The sequence below is a fragment of the Carica papaya genome, chromosome 5 (assembly GCF_054855325.1).
Source record: "Carica papaya isolate Zhongbai chromosome 5, ASM5485532v1, whole genome shotgun sequence".
Lineage (NCBI taxonomy): Eukaryota > Viridiplantae > Streptophyta > Magnoliopsida > Brassicales > Caricaceae > Carica > Carica papaya.
In genome coordinates, this window is record NC_142313.1 from 1792709 (window position 1) to 1806492 (window position 13784).

Below are 13784 nucleotides of genomic sequence, written 5' to 3' on the forward strand. Positions count from 1 at the left end.
TAAAACAATTTATGCACTCAGTAATATATGAATAAGAATATGATTCAAGTTCGAATATTAATTTTTATATAAAAATATTATGTCATTTGAAGTATACGTTATTAGTAAATAAAATATTATTTTAAATATAAAATGATACTTTATTATTTCATCTAAAAATTCTAGATCACATAGAGATAAAAGAGAATAAACACTCGGACATAATAAATAACATAATTCAAGCATCGATAGCAAGATTCAATACACCATTAGTACTAAACATCGCGTTTCAACACATATCTCGGTGCTGATATATGCCTATTACTTATGGCACAAACTCATTTAAAACTCACATTAACGGTAGTACTATTATCCAGAAAGATGAACAACGAAGGCAAAATAAGCAATTCAGCATTTCAAGGAATCCATGTTGGATCTCTGGGACTAAAGAAGCATGCAGTAACGTGAGCATTAAGCAACTTCAAAGCAGCATTAGAGTTGATGCACCTTGGTGTTTTGTACTGGTTGACTGAGCCTCCTTGGCTGATAAACAAATCCATCAATGCCTCAAACGTCCCTGGCTGCACCACCCGGATCTCCAATGGCCCGACGGATTTATCGTTCGTCCTGCATCGTCTGTACACATAATCAAGTTCTTCTTCAACAGCGATGCAGCAATCTTCTATGACCTTTGCATCAATTTGGCTCACTGACTCCACCACTGATTCCTTGAATTGAATTTCCCAGAAGAGCGCGTAGTGTCCTGGCACAGATGATGTGTCTGCGTAGCTAGTGTACTCCATGAGTAAGGCATTGTAGGGATCTAACAGTTTTTTAGCTTTTGTAATGCTCTTGTGAAGATCTTCTTCATTGGTTTTGTCATTGTCGATGCTCAGAAGAACGTTTCTCCTACAAATGAATCGGAATTGTGGGGCTTTATTGTGAAATCCAGTCACTTGGAGAACATCTCCAATTCGATAATGATACAGTCCTAGATCATCAACAAAGCATTATCTAAATGAGTTCATTATATGTAAATACTAAAGGAATTAAGCAAGGTGTAAAATCAAAACATATATAATGAATGAAAGCACATAACGCAGTTTGTACGTGCTCATATAAAGAATATAGATTATACAAGTGTGCTTCACGTGCCTATTTGTCATATATAAAGGAAATAAAAGTAACAAAGGGGTACTAAAGAATTTGTTTGAAAGATGGAATAGGTTAATGCATTCATCTCAAAGTCAAAAATAAAGAACCTTCAGCAGATCTTAAAAGAAAATAACAAAGAACTGCTGCTGATCACTAGTGCGTATTCTTACCTGCGAAAGTAGTAACCAACAACTCGTAGTAACAACCGAGTTTAACATTCACCAAGTCCACAACCTTATCAGCTGACACCTCTTCCTCCTGGACTACATCAAATGAAAGCATCCCATTCTTTCCCAGAGGTAAAAATTCAAAATACCCCATGTTAGGCAAGAGTGTGAAAGACACATCAGCAGGGTCACACAAGGGTTTCAAGTTGAGACCAAAGTAGCACTCAGATGAGGCATACATGGTACACACCAAGGGCAACTTTCCACCACTATAATATTCAAGTGATGGTATGTATTGTGCCATGGACCCTGTAACCACTGCGTCAATGTACTTAGCTTTGGGCCAAAGTAGACATAAGATCCCCCTCCATGATGCACGGCTACAAATGTCCTCAATCTCGTTAGCTAGACACTGATCTGGTGATACTAGCAGAGCTGACATTGATGATCTACATCCAGGATCAGTGATCATAAGATCTAGCTGCCCTGTACGGATATCATGGCATAGTTGCATCCATTTGCGTTCGAGGAAAGATATGGCTCGGAGAAAAGCTGATGCAAACACGGCTCCAAGGCGCATGACCTGGTGGCGATGGATCAAGCCAGCCAGCAACTGGCAATACATGCTTTGGTTGCTGTCATTGCACAAGATGGCTTTGTCTGGACTGGTAAAATCATTGAATGGATCGCTTGTACGACACTTGAAGTGCGTGCTCTTGTAGTAGCTGGTGAGCACAGCCCGGGCTGGTAAGCCACAAGGAGTAGACATTTCCGCCTTCACAAAATATAGGAACATTGCCTTCCCCTTGTCAAGCCCAGGTACATACCTGAAAATTGAACTGTCAACATGAGCATCATTGGAAGTATTGAATGAACAAGAATCTAGTGAAGAGCCATGACATTTTTGCAAGAATTGTTTCACTATTATTAGAGCGGGATCCACTTTTTTGGGAATATGAATCAAAGCAATAACAAGAATCTTTCTAGTGGAACATCTTTCACAATCCCTGGAGAGAGAGTTCACTAATAGACTGAGAGATAAGTAATTCGACTCATTCACATCCAAATCATGAATGTTTGGAATCCATATTATGCAAGGAGACATTGCTTTTGCTAATTCAAATTGAATGGTGATATAAAATCGGTTTATTTCCGATATCATATCTATAGTTAGCGCATTCATCATAGTTAAAAGTTCCAGCTCCGTATCAAATTCACGATCGATATCGTCACTAGCATCAATATCGTTACTAGCATCAATATTAGGGTGGCAGAAACATGTTGGTGCTGAATGAACTGTGAATCATACAGAAAGCTTATTGAATTAACTAGATGCGTCTTATATGTATGAAATGAAGTAACCTTATTGTGGATGCTCGTCCAAGTGTTGTATATTCCAAGGATCTTTTCAATGCATTGTTGGAGTAGGGAAAAGTAAATAACTAAAATGCATGTACTCAGTGAGTGCTGTGTATAGCCAAACTAGCCTATCCACACAACGGCCCACTTGGATACAATGCATGTAGCCTGAATCCTATGAAACAAGATGTTGAAAGGCAAAATGAAAGTGTGGACACCAGCTATATTGTCTACACATGGGTGTCCTTTTACTTTCAAGAGGCTTCTTTCTAGTGCCAATTGTAACACACTAAGTGCTGCTCCAGATGAGTCCAGCTCGGCACAAAAGAATGGTTTTAAGTTACACAGAAATGGAAAGAAAGAAGATAATGGTGGGTAATCTTACTGGTTCATGATTGGCATGATGAGATTATATAGGAAGGTCCGACGGTCAAGATCTTCTGCTATTGATGGCATTAACTTCGGTTCTCCACCTGAAGTTCCTGAACTGTAATTACCAAGAAGACAACTTGTTAACTTGCAAATAGTTCTGGGTAAGTATTTTTTTCTAATATGATAGAAGTATATAGCTGCTACATAGAAGAAGGAAAAGGCCAATGAAGGGAGAGTAATACCTGCACAACATTTCAGTTATAGGTTGACCAGTAAGAATAGAAGAGTCTTCACCATTGGCAATTCTCTGGATATAAGGATAGATATCTTTGTAGGTAGTAACAGGAACAGAACGTTTAAACTCTGAGATATCTTTTGAACCTTTCATATACTTACTCAAATACTCAGTTTCCATATTTTTTTCTAAGATCTCTTTCAACATGTTCTCTTGAACTTTATCAGCTTCTGTTGTTAGCTTCTCAATCTCCTTTAATGCCTCCTCACCTTTGTATTCAAGTTTCTTCCCATCCATGTTATCAAGATAAACACACACAAATAGTAGCAAAAGGCCCAGTACTTACGATAGTTTGTGTTAAACAGGAAATGGAACCAACAAAAGTGATATATAATAAGTTTAGCTCTAGTTCTCTTCCTGAAATGTATGTTTCTCTCTGCACATCATTGGAGAAACAAAGGGTGCCGATTCCACCTATTTTGTGGGCCCACACAAGCTTTTTTTGATTTGAAAACCATGACTCCAAAATGAAAAATAACATGGCTGCAATTCAATGTGCAAGAACTTTTCAAAATAAACCAAACATCTAAGTATGCTTTGTGATTCCAACTAGCAAAAACCAATAAATTATTCACAAATCTTGCATTTACTTTTGAGATAAACTTATTTCCTTCAGTAGCAAGCAGCAGGAAAGAAAAATAAATGCCTGCATCAATGGTTCTGTTTCTACCATATCATTATCTATACTTTTAAAAATTAACAGGAAGCTGATTATGCATTATATGTGATGTTCTTATAAATTTTGTTTCTCAAATAGTTATCACTAACCTTAAAATGTTATTTGGAGTAGAAATACCATTCCTATCATTGAAATTTGACAGGAGGAATGTAACGCATATTTAGATACATGTTGATTGTATAACTTTGATATCATCCAAAAGAGACTGTCAGTATCAGGTTCTACATCATAAACAATCCGCACAAAGCTCTCTTGCTCATTTTGTTCTCCATAAAAGCATGTAAAAGGACAATAAGTTAAATCTCTTTATTTAGTGTATCTATTCTCACTTTCTCTCTAAAATAAGAATATGATGTGTAAAACACAAAACAGCCCTACTTCATTCTTCTGAACAGCAACTTTAACTGTTAATAAACCGCTTTTGGACTAGAATGAACATCTAAAATTAATTAGTCAAGTTGCAGGCATCAAAATGTCATTCATAACAGTGTTAATGTAAAGTTATTCCCAAATGCCAAAATAATGTCATAAGACTGGATTAGAAGGAATTCCTGCATCTTTCTTAGGGATGGAATTTGCTTAAAAGACTTGTAGAATGAAACAAAGAAACAATCCTAACCAACCATCAAGATGCTAGAGAGGATTGCATATCAGCAAAATCTTTAAAACATGTGTATTCAACAAGGTTGATGCTCGCCGCATCTATTTGTGATCTTCATTTCCTTTTCAATAGTTCAGACACACTGGAGCTGTACAGACTCCTCTCGTCCGTAACATGACAATTTTAGCAAGACAGTAGTGCTCCTGCAGTTTAATTTCTTTTTCCATACTTGGAAAGTTCGTGATGATGCATGAAAAAGTAAACTAGGTCTTGCTTTTCAGGAGTAGATGGAGCACATTGTGTGCTATCATGATGTCCTCCAATATTCTCTTGGAAGTATTACCTATGCAAATAGTTCAGCACTTATCATCTGTAAAAGACATATCTTTGCATTGATTCTTCAAAAACAGTTTTTCACAATGTTATCCATAGTGTTGATATCCTCCATTCTTGAACTCACCAGAAAGATGCAACGTTCATCAATAGAGAGATAAAAAAATGTTAAGATAATTAATAAATGGGAACTCACCGGGAAGAGAAGTACTACTTGTTTTTTGTACTACTTGTTATTTGTTTATTTTCTTGGCATAGCAGGTATATGCCTTACTTGTTAACTATTTATTTCCAGTCAAGTTGGATTCTATTGCCTTCAACAGGATATTTTAACAGAACAAGTTTCAGCTCTTAATAAAAGATTATAAAAAGTTCGAGAGGAACAATGATTTGGTGTCCAACTTATCCTAATGGAACTTCTTGACGGATAGGGTTCTTCATGGCTCCATTTAGTTTTTGTAAAGCCACCTTTTTCCTTCATATAAGCTGTGCAAAATATCCACTAGAGCAGTATTATTTGACTAGACAAAAAGAACAAAGTGAGATACTTTTCCACAATGGATCTGTTTGCACTCAATGCAAGCACATAGTGGAGGCAGCCTTTTGGACAATAGTGAGGTGTAAAAAAAATGTGGCGAATGAAAAAGAACAAACCATCTTTAACAAGAGAGTTAAGTTGCTTTCTTTTGAAAGTGTGGATCTGAGGAAATGTTGCCACCTAAGTGACTCATGCATGCATTGTCGCTGTACAACTTCAAGGGCAATTTCCATTTCCTCGACAATGTTAGATGGTCGTGGAATACATTATTCGTGTCCTGTTGTATAATCTCCTCATGTCTTCTTCCTATGTTCATAATTCAGTATGGTCCAAAAGAACTAGAAGGGGCATCAAAATTAGCGTGAGTTTTTAGAATTCACCTTAATCGTTGTTTATGTAAGGTTAACAAATCATCTAACATAATGCCAGTAAATTACAGAAGTTTTTGGTTCATCTAAACCTAGTGAGCTTTAGTGCATATCTTTGGCAAATAACTCCAACGTGAAAGAATTGAGTTTGGTGACTGAATATTTCAAAAGTTTAACTTGATAGGAAATAATTTTATAATTTATAACTAATTTTATTGACTTTAAAGCATAAGCGAAACACAAATCTGTCTTATCCCTGTGAGAGTGTACTATGTGGGCTAAAACAAAGAATAAAGTTATCTCCATGGCAACAAAGAGGAAGCTTGATTTAGACCTAAAAAATAGAACAATAATTATTTTTTTAATTATAGTTTATAACTAATTTCATTGACTTTAAAGCATAAGCGTCTGTCTTATCCCTGTAAGAGTATACTATGTGGGCTAATCCAAAGAATAAAGTTATTTCCATGGCAACAAAGAGGAAGCTTGATTTAGACCTAAAAAATAGAACAATCATTATTTTTTTAGACAATGATATCACAAGATAAGCTATTGAGGCAAGTGTTTTAAGCATATAACTCAAATAATAATTTATAAATAATAAATTTGATGGTTCTTTATAACTTAAACCTTTAGGAAAGCTGCACAACTTAATAATTATACACGGTAATGCCAGGAATTTTTCCTCTAAAAAAAAACAAAGAGTTTCAATCTTAACTAATCTGTGAACAATAAGCTACTGAATTCACACAATATAGGACCAATATTAAATTTTTGTTTTTGAAATAAATATGACCAATATTAAATTAAACATAAGTTATTGAGGACTTGTGTTTTGCCTATGCTTTAAAATCAATAAAAATTGGCACAGACATCATATATTTAACACAAAAGAAAAAGAAGTGGAAACTGAAATATACTAGTACAGTAAGTATATAAAAACAAGAATTCAAATTGGGTGAGTTTAAAATTAAAAGTTCATTTCCTATAAAGGTATCAGAAATAATTAATACTTATTTGAAATTCTAATATATAAAAATGACTGTTAATTAATACTTTTTAATAGTTTATAGAAAATTTTAGCTGGATCAAGTTATTTCACACTGGACAAAACTCTCCTCTTGATGCATTTGATTAAGTAGATCGTCTACTTAGCCTAAAATTCAATATTAGATAACTTTTTCTCCATCTACAACCCAAAAGTATACGTAGCAAAGGCCCTAAAACTTGATCATTTATATCAAGAAGCTAGTGCTGGTACAGAGAACAATGCAGTTGCATATGTGTAGAGAAACTATTACAGATTTCTACACTAAATCATTACAAACTTCGTCTTTCCAATTCATAAAATTTTTCCCAGAGATAATTAGTTCATGCTTTCACACGCAATATTTCGGGTAAAGATGGTTTAGATAATGGCAAACCAAAATGGCATTTACCATAGAAAACAAATACGGACAATGTATGAGCAGATACATAGCCATTCTATCACCATCAGTAATTGAAGTAGTAGTGGCAAATGAAACAACCAAAAAAGTAAGCTTCTTAAATATAACATGGCGACCGAGGGAGTGCGCCTTAAGTATCCGGAAAGGGATTTTATCTCCATGTATGCAAGATAGCTCGAGGAATCCTTATCAGAAAAACAATAGAAAACTATAAAACCTCATCACCTCAGAAGAAACCTACCAAATAAACACATGTCAACCTAGTTAGAATGTGATTTTGAGGCACCAGAATCATCCCATCCACAAAACTACTAGCTTGATTGTAAAATCGGGTTCCTTATCCAAATACATCAAGAAAAAGAACAATTTATCTTTCTCCATCTCCATTTCTAGATCATGAAATCCACCATGTTTACCCATTCAACCAGACAAAACCATAATATCATGTCAACTATAGTTTACTCAAGCCAACCAATTGTTCTCCGTTTTGACTAGCCATGGCGGTGTCAGCTCGCGGAACCAATAACCATAGGTTTCCCCTGACAAAATGGACCCCTTTAAAGAAACCCTGTCCAGGACTAGAGTTTCAATAAGCTAAAATTTCATATGCAATCCCAGAGAAAGAAGTGAAGCAATAGGAATCCAAAAAAGTTTACCACGTTAATACGCACGATCGCTTACATATACGCGAAGTATATACAAATTATAGGCGTAACAGACAAGATAGAGGCAGTACATACCTGAAATATCCAGGGTTCATCCATCCGTCTCCCCCAAATTCCTTGGGTTCCAAGAAAAAGAACCGAGACTTACTGTTTCGCTGAACGCTTATGTAAAGCTAAAACGGTGTCGTTTAATGTACCCTCGCGAATACGCGGTACCATTCGAGGAATGCTCTTAAAAAACGAGACTTCTGTTTCGCTGAATGCTTTGTCCAGATAAAACGGTGTCGTTTAAGAGAAAGGAAAAGCGAGTATATAGTTCAATGTACCCTCGCGAGTACGGGTATTATTAAAGGCATGCTGTTAGAACTGTTGTTAATAAGATAAACCATGTTTGGTGGCATAAGAGAGAGAATCCGAATGGCTGTGTCTGCTGCTCTGGTACCGATCCAACTCTTGCTCTGCAACTCAAATTCAAGGACAAGCTCACGATGGTTACCCTGCAAATCAACCCTTTTGAATTCTCAGCAAAAGAAAGCTTTTATATTTCTAGTTTCTTGCTCTTCTTCTTCTTCTTCTTCTTCTTCTTCTCCTACTTCTCAGCCCCCGGAGACCGAGACGAAGACCGCCGAGTCCTGTGTTAATCTGGGCCTGTCTCTATTCTCCAGAGGCCGGGTATGGATAATGCATTATTACCTTGTTAATACCCAAATTGATTTCAGCTGCTGTTGTGGGTCTTTCTGAGATGGGTGTGTTATATTCTGGTGATTCTGGTATAATATGTACTAAAGGCGTTTCCTTTTTTTCTTTTTTTTTTACAGTTCTGAACGTATTTGAGTTATTTCATAGGTAAAAGTTAGTAATAGTTCGTGCATTTTGTGTATAACTAAATCTGAGTTACTAGTATATTTAGTTCTACTTATTGTTATCATGAAAAGAAAATGAATAACAAAAATAACTTAGTTAAATTGATTATAGGTTTAGTTGGAATTAGAATAGTACTTTCCTTCAAATTTATATTTGATTTATATAGTATTTTTATTATAGAATTGAAATTTGAACTAAAATCAATATAATAATTGAATAGTATCCATTTGTAATATGAAATGCTTTAGAATTTTGAGTGGAAGAGAAGAGCATTTTCTTTTTTTCCTTTTTGGGAGCTTTTAATTGTTTAAGTCATGATAATTGCCTACTGGTATCAAATTATAAGCCAGGTACCCAATTCTTCTATGGATTGGCTTCATTTGTTCATAAAGTTTGTTTGGAGAACTAAATTATATCAGGCCTGTGTTTCTTTTGGATTCTACTTTTATATCAACGTTTTCTATTTGTTGTTGACTGAACAGTTCTATGAAGATTGCAAATTGATAGGGTTCATGAAAATTGATTTTCAGGTTAAAGATGCTCTAGTCCAGTTTGAAACAGCACTTAGTTTAGATCCAAATCCCGTGGAGGCCCAAGCTGCTCTGTATAACAAAGCATGCTGCCATGTGTACCGGTTGGAAGTCAGCTTTTTTTTTTTTCTTTTTCTTTCTTTCACTCATTAGATTTTTCAGTGCTCTTTCCTCGTTCTTTGAGAGAACTATTTCACTATCAAAGTTTTCTATTATTCTGAAGTGATTAACAGGTTGTCTCCATGGTACCACTAATGGTTATCATGCAATTTTTAAGAAAAGATGAAATAAAAATTGGTGAAACAAGACCTATTATCAAGTCATAGATTGTATGATTGATTTTTTTCCACATCTTTTTGGTCATATTAATCCACCCATATGTTTGAACTTTCCTTGTTTTCGTCATTTCTAAGAGAACAATAAACAACTGGCTATTTTAATCGTTTGGTTTACAATCTTTTGAAAATTCAGTTGTGTTTTACCTTGTGTAAGACTTAATCATGAAAATATCTGTTGGGTGACTTGAAGAATATCTTCTGATTTTTTTTTTATTTTTGAGGAAGAGGGGACGGAAAGAAAGCTGCTGATTGTCTTCGCACTGCTTTGAGAGACTATAACCTCAAGTTTGGCACAATTCTAAATGATCCCGATCTAGCATCTTTTAGAGCTTCGCCTGAATTCAAGGAATTGCAGGAAGAGGTCCGATTATTCTCTTCTCAGTATATATTTTCCTTCTACGACATGTACACTTAGTTCTCATTCTAATTTAGAGATTTTTCCTCATTCTCCATTACTTTTCCTTCTAAATTCTATGAGTTGGTAACTGAGAAAATCACATGAAAACATTGATTTCTTCCATTTAAGGATTGGAACCATAAAATTGTTGCCTGTAACTATTTCAACAATTGCAGGCTAGGTTAGGTGGGGAAGACATTGGATCTAGTTTTCGAAGAGATCTCAAACTCATCAGTGAAGTCCAAGCCCCATTTCGTGGTGTTAGGAGATTCTTTTATCTCGCATTCACAGCAGCTGCGGGAATCTCATTCCTGTTTACTATACCAAGGCTATTCCGTGCAATTAAAGGTGGCGATGGTGCTCCTGATCTTCTAGAAACTGCCGAAAATGCTGCCATCAATATTGGAGGTATAGCACGAGCTTGATTTGTTACTGAAATTTTCTTCAGTTAGTTAACCTTTTATGATACATTTATATTAGTGATTATTATGTTGGATATTAAAACTGGCTCTAAAAAGTGACTAAGCGTTTGAATCAGCGATTTACAGGTATCATTGTCCTTGTTGCATTATTTTTTTGGGACAACAAGAAGGAGGAAGAACAACTTGCACAGATATCACGGGATGAAACCCTATCTAGGTTGCCCTTGCGCCTTTCTACTAATCGGGTTGTTGAGCTTGTTCAGCTCCGAGACACTGTTAGGCCTGTTAGTATCAATGCTTCTTTCTTTACTCGGTTATATCTTTGTCTGTTTTACATAGGAGTTGGATGCCATGGTTACTTGATATGACATTGGTTGTTTCCTTTTACTTGTTTTACTTTGTTTTGTTCTGTTGCTCTGTCATTATTTCCTCGGCTGGATAACTTATCTGCCGGTCTATTCATACTCTCCTTTCTCTCTTCAATAATCCTTCTATGTTTATTAAAAAAGAAAAATTCAATGCTTCTTTCTTTGCTCAAACTATTATATGTCAAAATCTTCCAGCTTTATGATCAAAACTCTATGTTATTGTTTCTGTGTTCTTCTCCTTAAGCAGTTGATTTCTCATTGAGACTTGAACTTAGGTCATTTTAGCAGGGAAAAAAGATACCGTTTCATCGGCTATACAAAAAGCAGAGAGATTCCGAACTGAACTCCTTAGACGAGGTGTTCTTCTAGTTCCTGTCATATGGGGTGAAGGCCAGTCCACCCAAGTGGAAAAAAAGGGTTTTGGAGTTGCTACAAAAGCAGCTACCTCTCTTCCTTCTATTGGGGTAAGGATGAAGACTTCAAATTTTCTTTTCAAGAAATATATATATATATGCTTAGAATTTTGCCCTTGGTATGTTAATATTTCTACATGCCTACAAGTTTATTGCATTGATGTGCTACAAATTTACACCTTACCATCTTACAGTATTAACTTCCAGACGAAGTTTTATGTGTACTGAATTTTGTTGCTTGTTCAACATAGTTATCCTCCTCTTTTGACGCTATCTGATGACATCATGGTAGGAAGAATTTGAGAAACGAGCGCAATCTATTACTGCAAAGTCAAAGTTAAAAGCTGAAATTCGGTTTAGGGCAGAGGTTGTATCACCTGCTGAATGGGAAAGGTCACCTCCTCCTCTATTTTCCACTTTCTTCCCTTATCATTCTATTTTTCAGATGAGATGTTTTGTGCTATGATGTATCTGTTTAGGAAAGAACTGCATCTAAAAAGTTTCGTGTTTACACATTCTTCAGATATTTGGTTATGATTAATTCTCAGTCTGCTTAAAATTGTGAATGGAATTCTGCATTTCCTCTTCCATCTCGAAAGTCTAATATTTTTGCAATTCTGCATTTCCTCTTCCATCTTGAAAGTCTAATATTTTTGCTAAAGATTCATTCTAAATTCATTTAGATGGATACGAGACCAGCAGAAGTCTGAAGCTGTTACTCCTGGTGAGGATGTCTACATAATACTTCGGTTGGATGGCCGAGTTCGAAGATCAGGGAAAGTAAGTGAATTATTCCTTATATTTTTTAAAATAAATAAGAGAAATGTATATCGATTTAAGCATCAAGGGGGTGTCATCCATATACAAAATTTACAAGTCAATTAAAGTATCAAAAAGGTTCTCTAAATCTTCTTTAGAATACAGAGAATGATCTCTTAACAAAAAACTAAGGGTCTGGAACCATCTATTTTTAAGAATATCAAAACCATCAGCATTTTCAATTCTATCAAAAGTTTTTCTATTCATTTCTTTCCATACATCCCAAAAGTGATAAGTGGAATAATCTCCATTTGTTTTCTGCGACCATTAATGCCCTTCTAAGCTCACAACTTTTCTCTCACCGAACCTACTATTGCCCAATTAATACCAAGCAACCCACAAGCCATAATCCGCAGCTTATAAACCACACGGCACCAAAGCAAAAAATGATTACAAGTCTTTTCCATCCTCTTACACAGATAACAAGTATTGACAGTACCTTTCCTATTTTCCTCAAGTTATCTATTCCTTGTATTTTCTCTCATTAAGTACCTTGTGAAAGCATATTCATGCTCACATGATCGAAGATCAATACAATCTGTGATAGTAATTGGTGAGTCTTTATCTAAAGTTTAAACACCAGAATTATGAGCTTGCCTGTTAGATTCAGAGGTAAATTCTTAAACATTTGCAGGGCATGCCTGACTGGCAACAAATTATCAAGGAGCTACCACCAATGGAAGCATTACTAAGCAAGCTAGAGAGATAGCATCTCAAACTCATGTCTGAGAGCATTTTGAAGGAAGACAAGTGAATCTATATCCGTCTTTGATAGGAGCTATCGTGTTATTCAATACCCACCATTGTTAATTCTGCATCATATATTGTCTGCTGGCTGTCAACTTTCTCTAACAGTAAAAAGAAAATCATTCTCTTTGGCACTTACAAATTCAGTAACTCTAAGCATGTGGGTGTGTGTGTGTGTGTATATATATATCCTTTCTTTTGTGCTTTTTGAGAAAGATGTTGTAAAGGGCTTGAACCCATGTTGAAGCCATCTTCTCTTTTTGTCCATTTGTTAATTTTGATCTTTTACTGCAAAATTTCTCTCCACCCACAATGTAAATTAGTGCCATTTTCATCTTCAAGGTTAAAATTTGGACTACTCAAATCATGAATCCTTCTTGTCTGCGTACAAGTAGACAAAAGCCATCGGTTACAGAGAAAATTTTGTGTTGGAGAACCTCCATGAAGCTGCTGGGAATTGAAGGTGCCAAGAAGAGATCCAAGTGGGGAATCTTGAGGCATCCATTGCACTTACCTCTAACAAAATAATCACAGTTGACTAATTTCAAAACTTCAGATTATCAATGCTCATAAGAAACTAGGAAGAAGAAAAATGCCATAGCTAGCTGGAATTTATAATATTTATTGTACGAATTAATATTTTAATTATTAGACGTTAAAAAAATCAAAAATTGAAATATAATGGTAGAAGTATCAGTGCTGGTTATGAGTTTAAGCTTACACTAATATTTCTTTTGAATTGAAATTCAGACATTTTGATAATCGGATGATTCTTCATATAACAAATACAGAACGAACAATTCAATTCGAACCCATACTTTTATATTAAGAGAAGATTGAATTCAGAAGAAGCAATTCTTGACCATTAGATTATTCACCATAGTGATTATGTGTTTTTTACTGTTTGACATTGATTTATTGGTAGGT

At 35.3% G+C, this 13784-nt stretch overlaps 2 protein-coding genes across 7 annotated transcripts; one reads left to right on the forward strand and one right to left on the reverse strand.

Moving 5' to 3' along the window:
• Positions 1-201: 201 nt before the first annotated feature.
• Positions 202-8182, reverse strand: GH3.9 (putative indole-3-acetic acid-amido synthetase GH3.9). Of its 4 annotated transcripts, none has more exons than XM_088220020.1 (5): positions 8035-8182; positions 3275-7862; positions 3046-3147; positions 1305-2128; positions 202-970 (listed from the first exon to the last, which is right to left on the reverse strand). In XM_088220020.1, exons 2-5 carry the CDS (start codon positions 3562-3564, stop codon positions 396-398), a joined length of 1791 nt encoding a protein of 596 aa, XP_088076146.1. In that variant the 5' UTR covers positions 3565-7862; positions 8035-8182; the 3' UTR covers positions 202-395. The 4 variants fall into 4 exon arrangements, with proteins under 4 accessions (XP_088076146.1, XP_088076147.1, XP_088076145.1 ...); XM_088220021.1 differs by having other exon boundaries at positions 3275-4950; positions 8035-8154; XM_088220019.1 differs by having other exon boundaries at positions 3275-8118.
• Positions 8183-8327: 145 nt separating this feature from the next.
• LPA1 (tetratricopeptide repeat (TPR)-containing protein) lies at positions 8328-13153 on the forward strand. 3 transcript variants are annotated; one of them, XM_088220023.1, is made up of 9 exons: positions 8333-8631; positions 9354-9457; positions 9917-10052; positions 10265-10496; positions 10637-10794; positions 11154-11342; positions 11584-11684; positions 11975-12071; positions 12745-13153. In XM_088220023.1, exons 1-9 carry the CDS (start codon positions 8347-8349, stop codon positions 12817-12819), a joined length of 1377 nt encoding a protein of 458 aa, XP_088076149.1. In that variant the 5' UTR covers positions 8333-8346; the 3' UTR covers positions 12820-13153. The 3 variants fall into 3 exon arrangements, with proteins under 3 accessions (XP_088076151.1, XP_088076150.1, XP_088076149.1); XM_088220025.1 differs by lacking the exons at positions 11975-12071; positions 12745-13153 and having other exon boundaries at positions 8328-8631; positions 11543-11683; XM_088220024.1 differs by lacking the exons at positions 11975-12071; positions 12745-13153 and having other exon boundaries at positions 8328-8631; positions 11588-11683.
• The last annotated feature ends 631 nt before the right edge of the window (positions 13154-13784 follow it).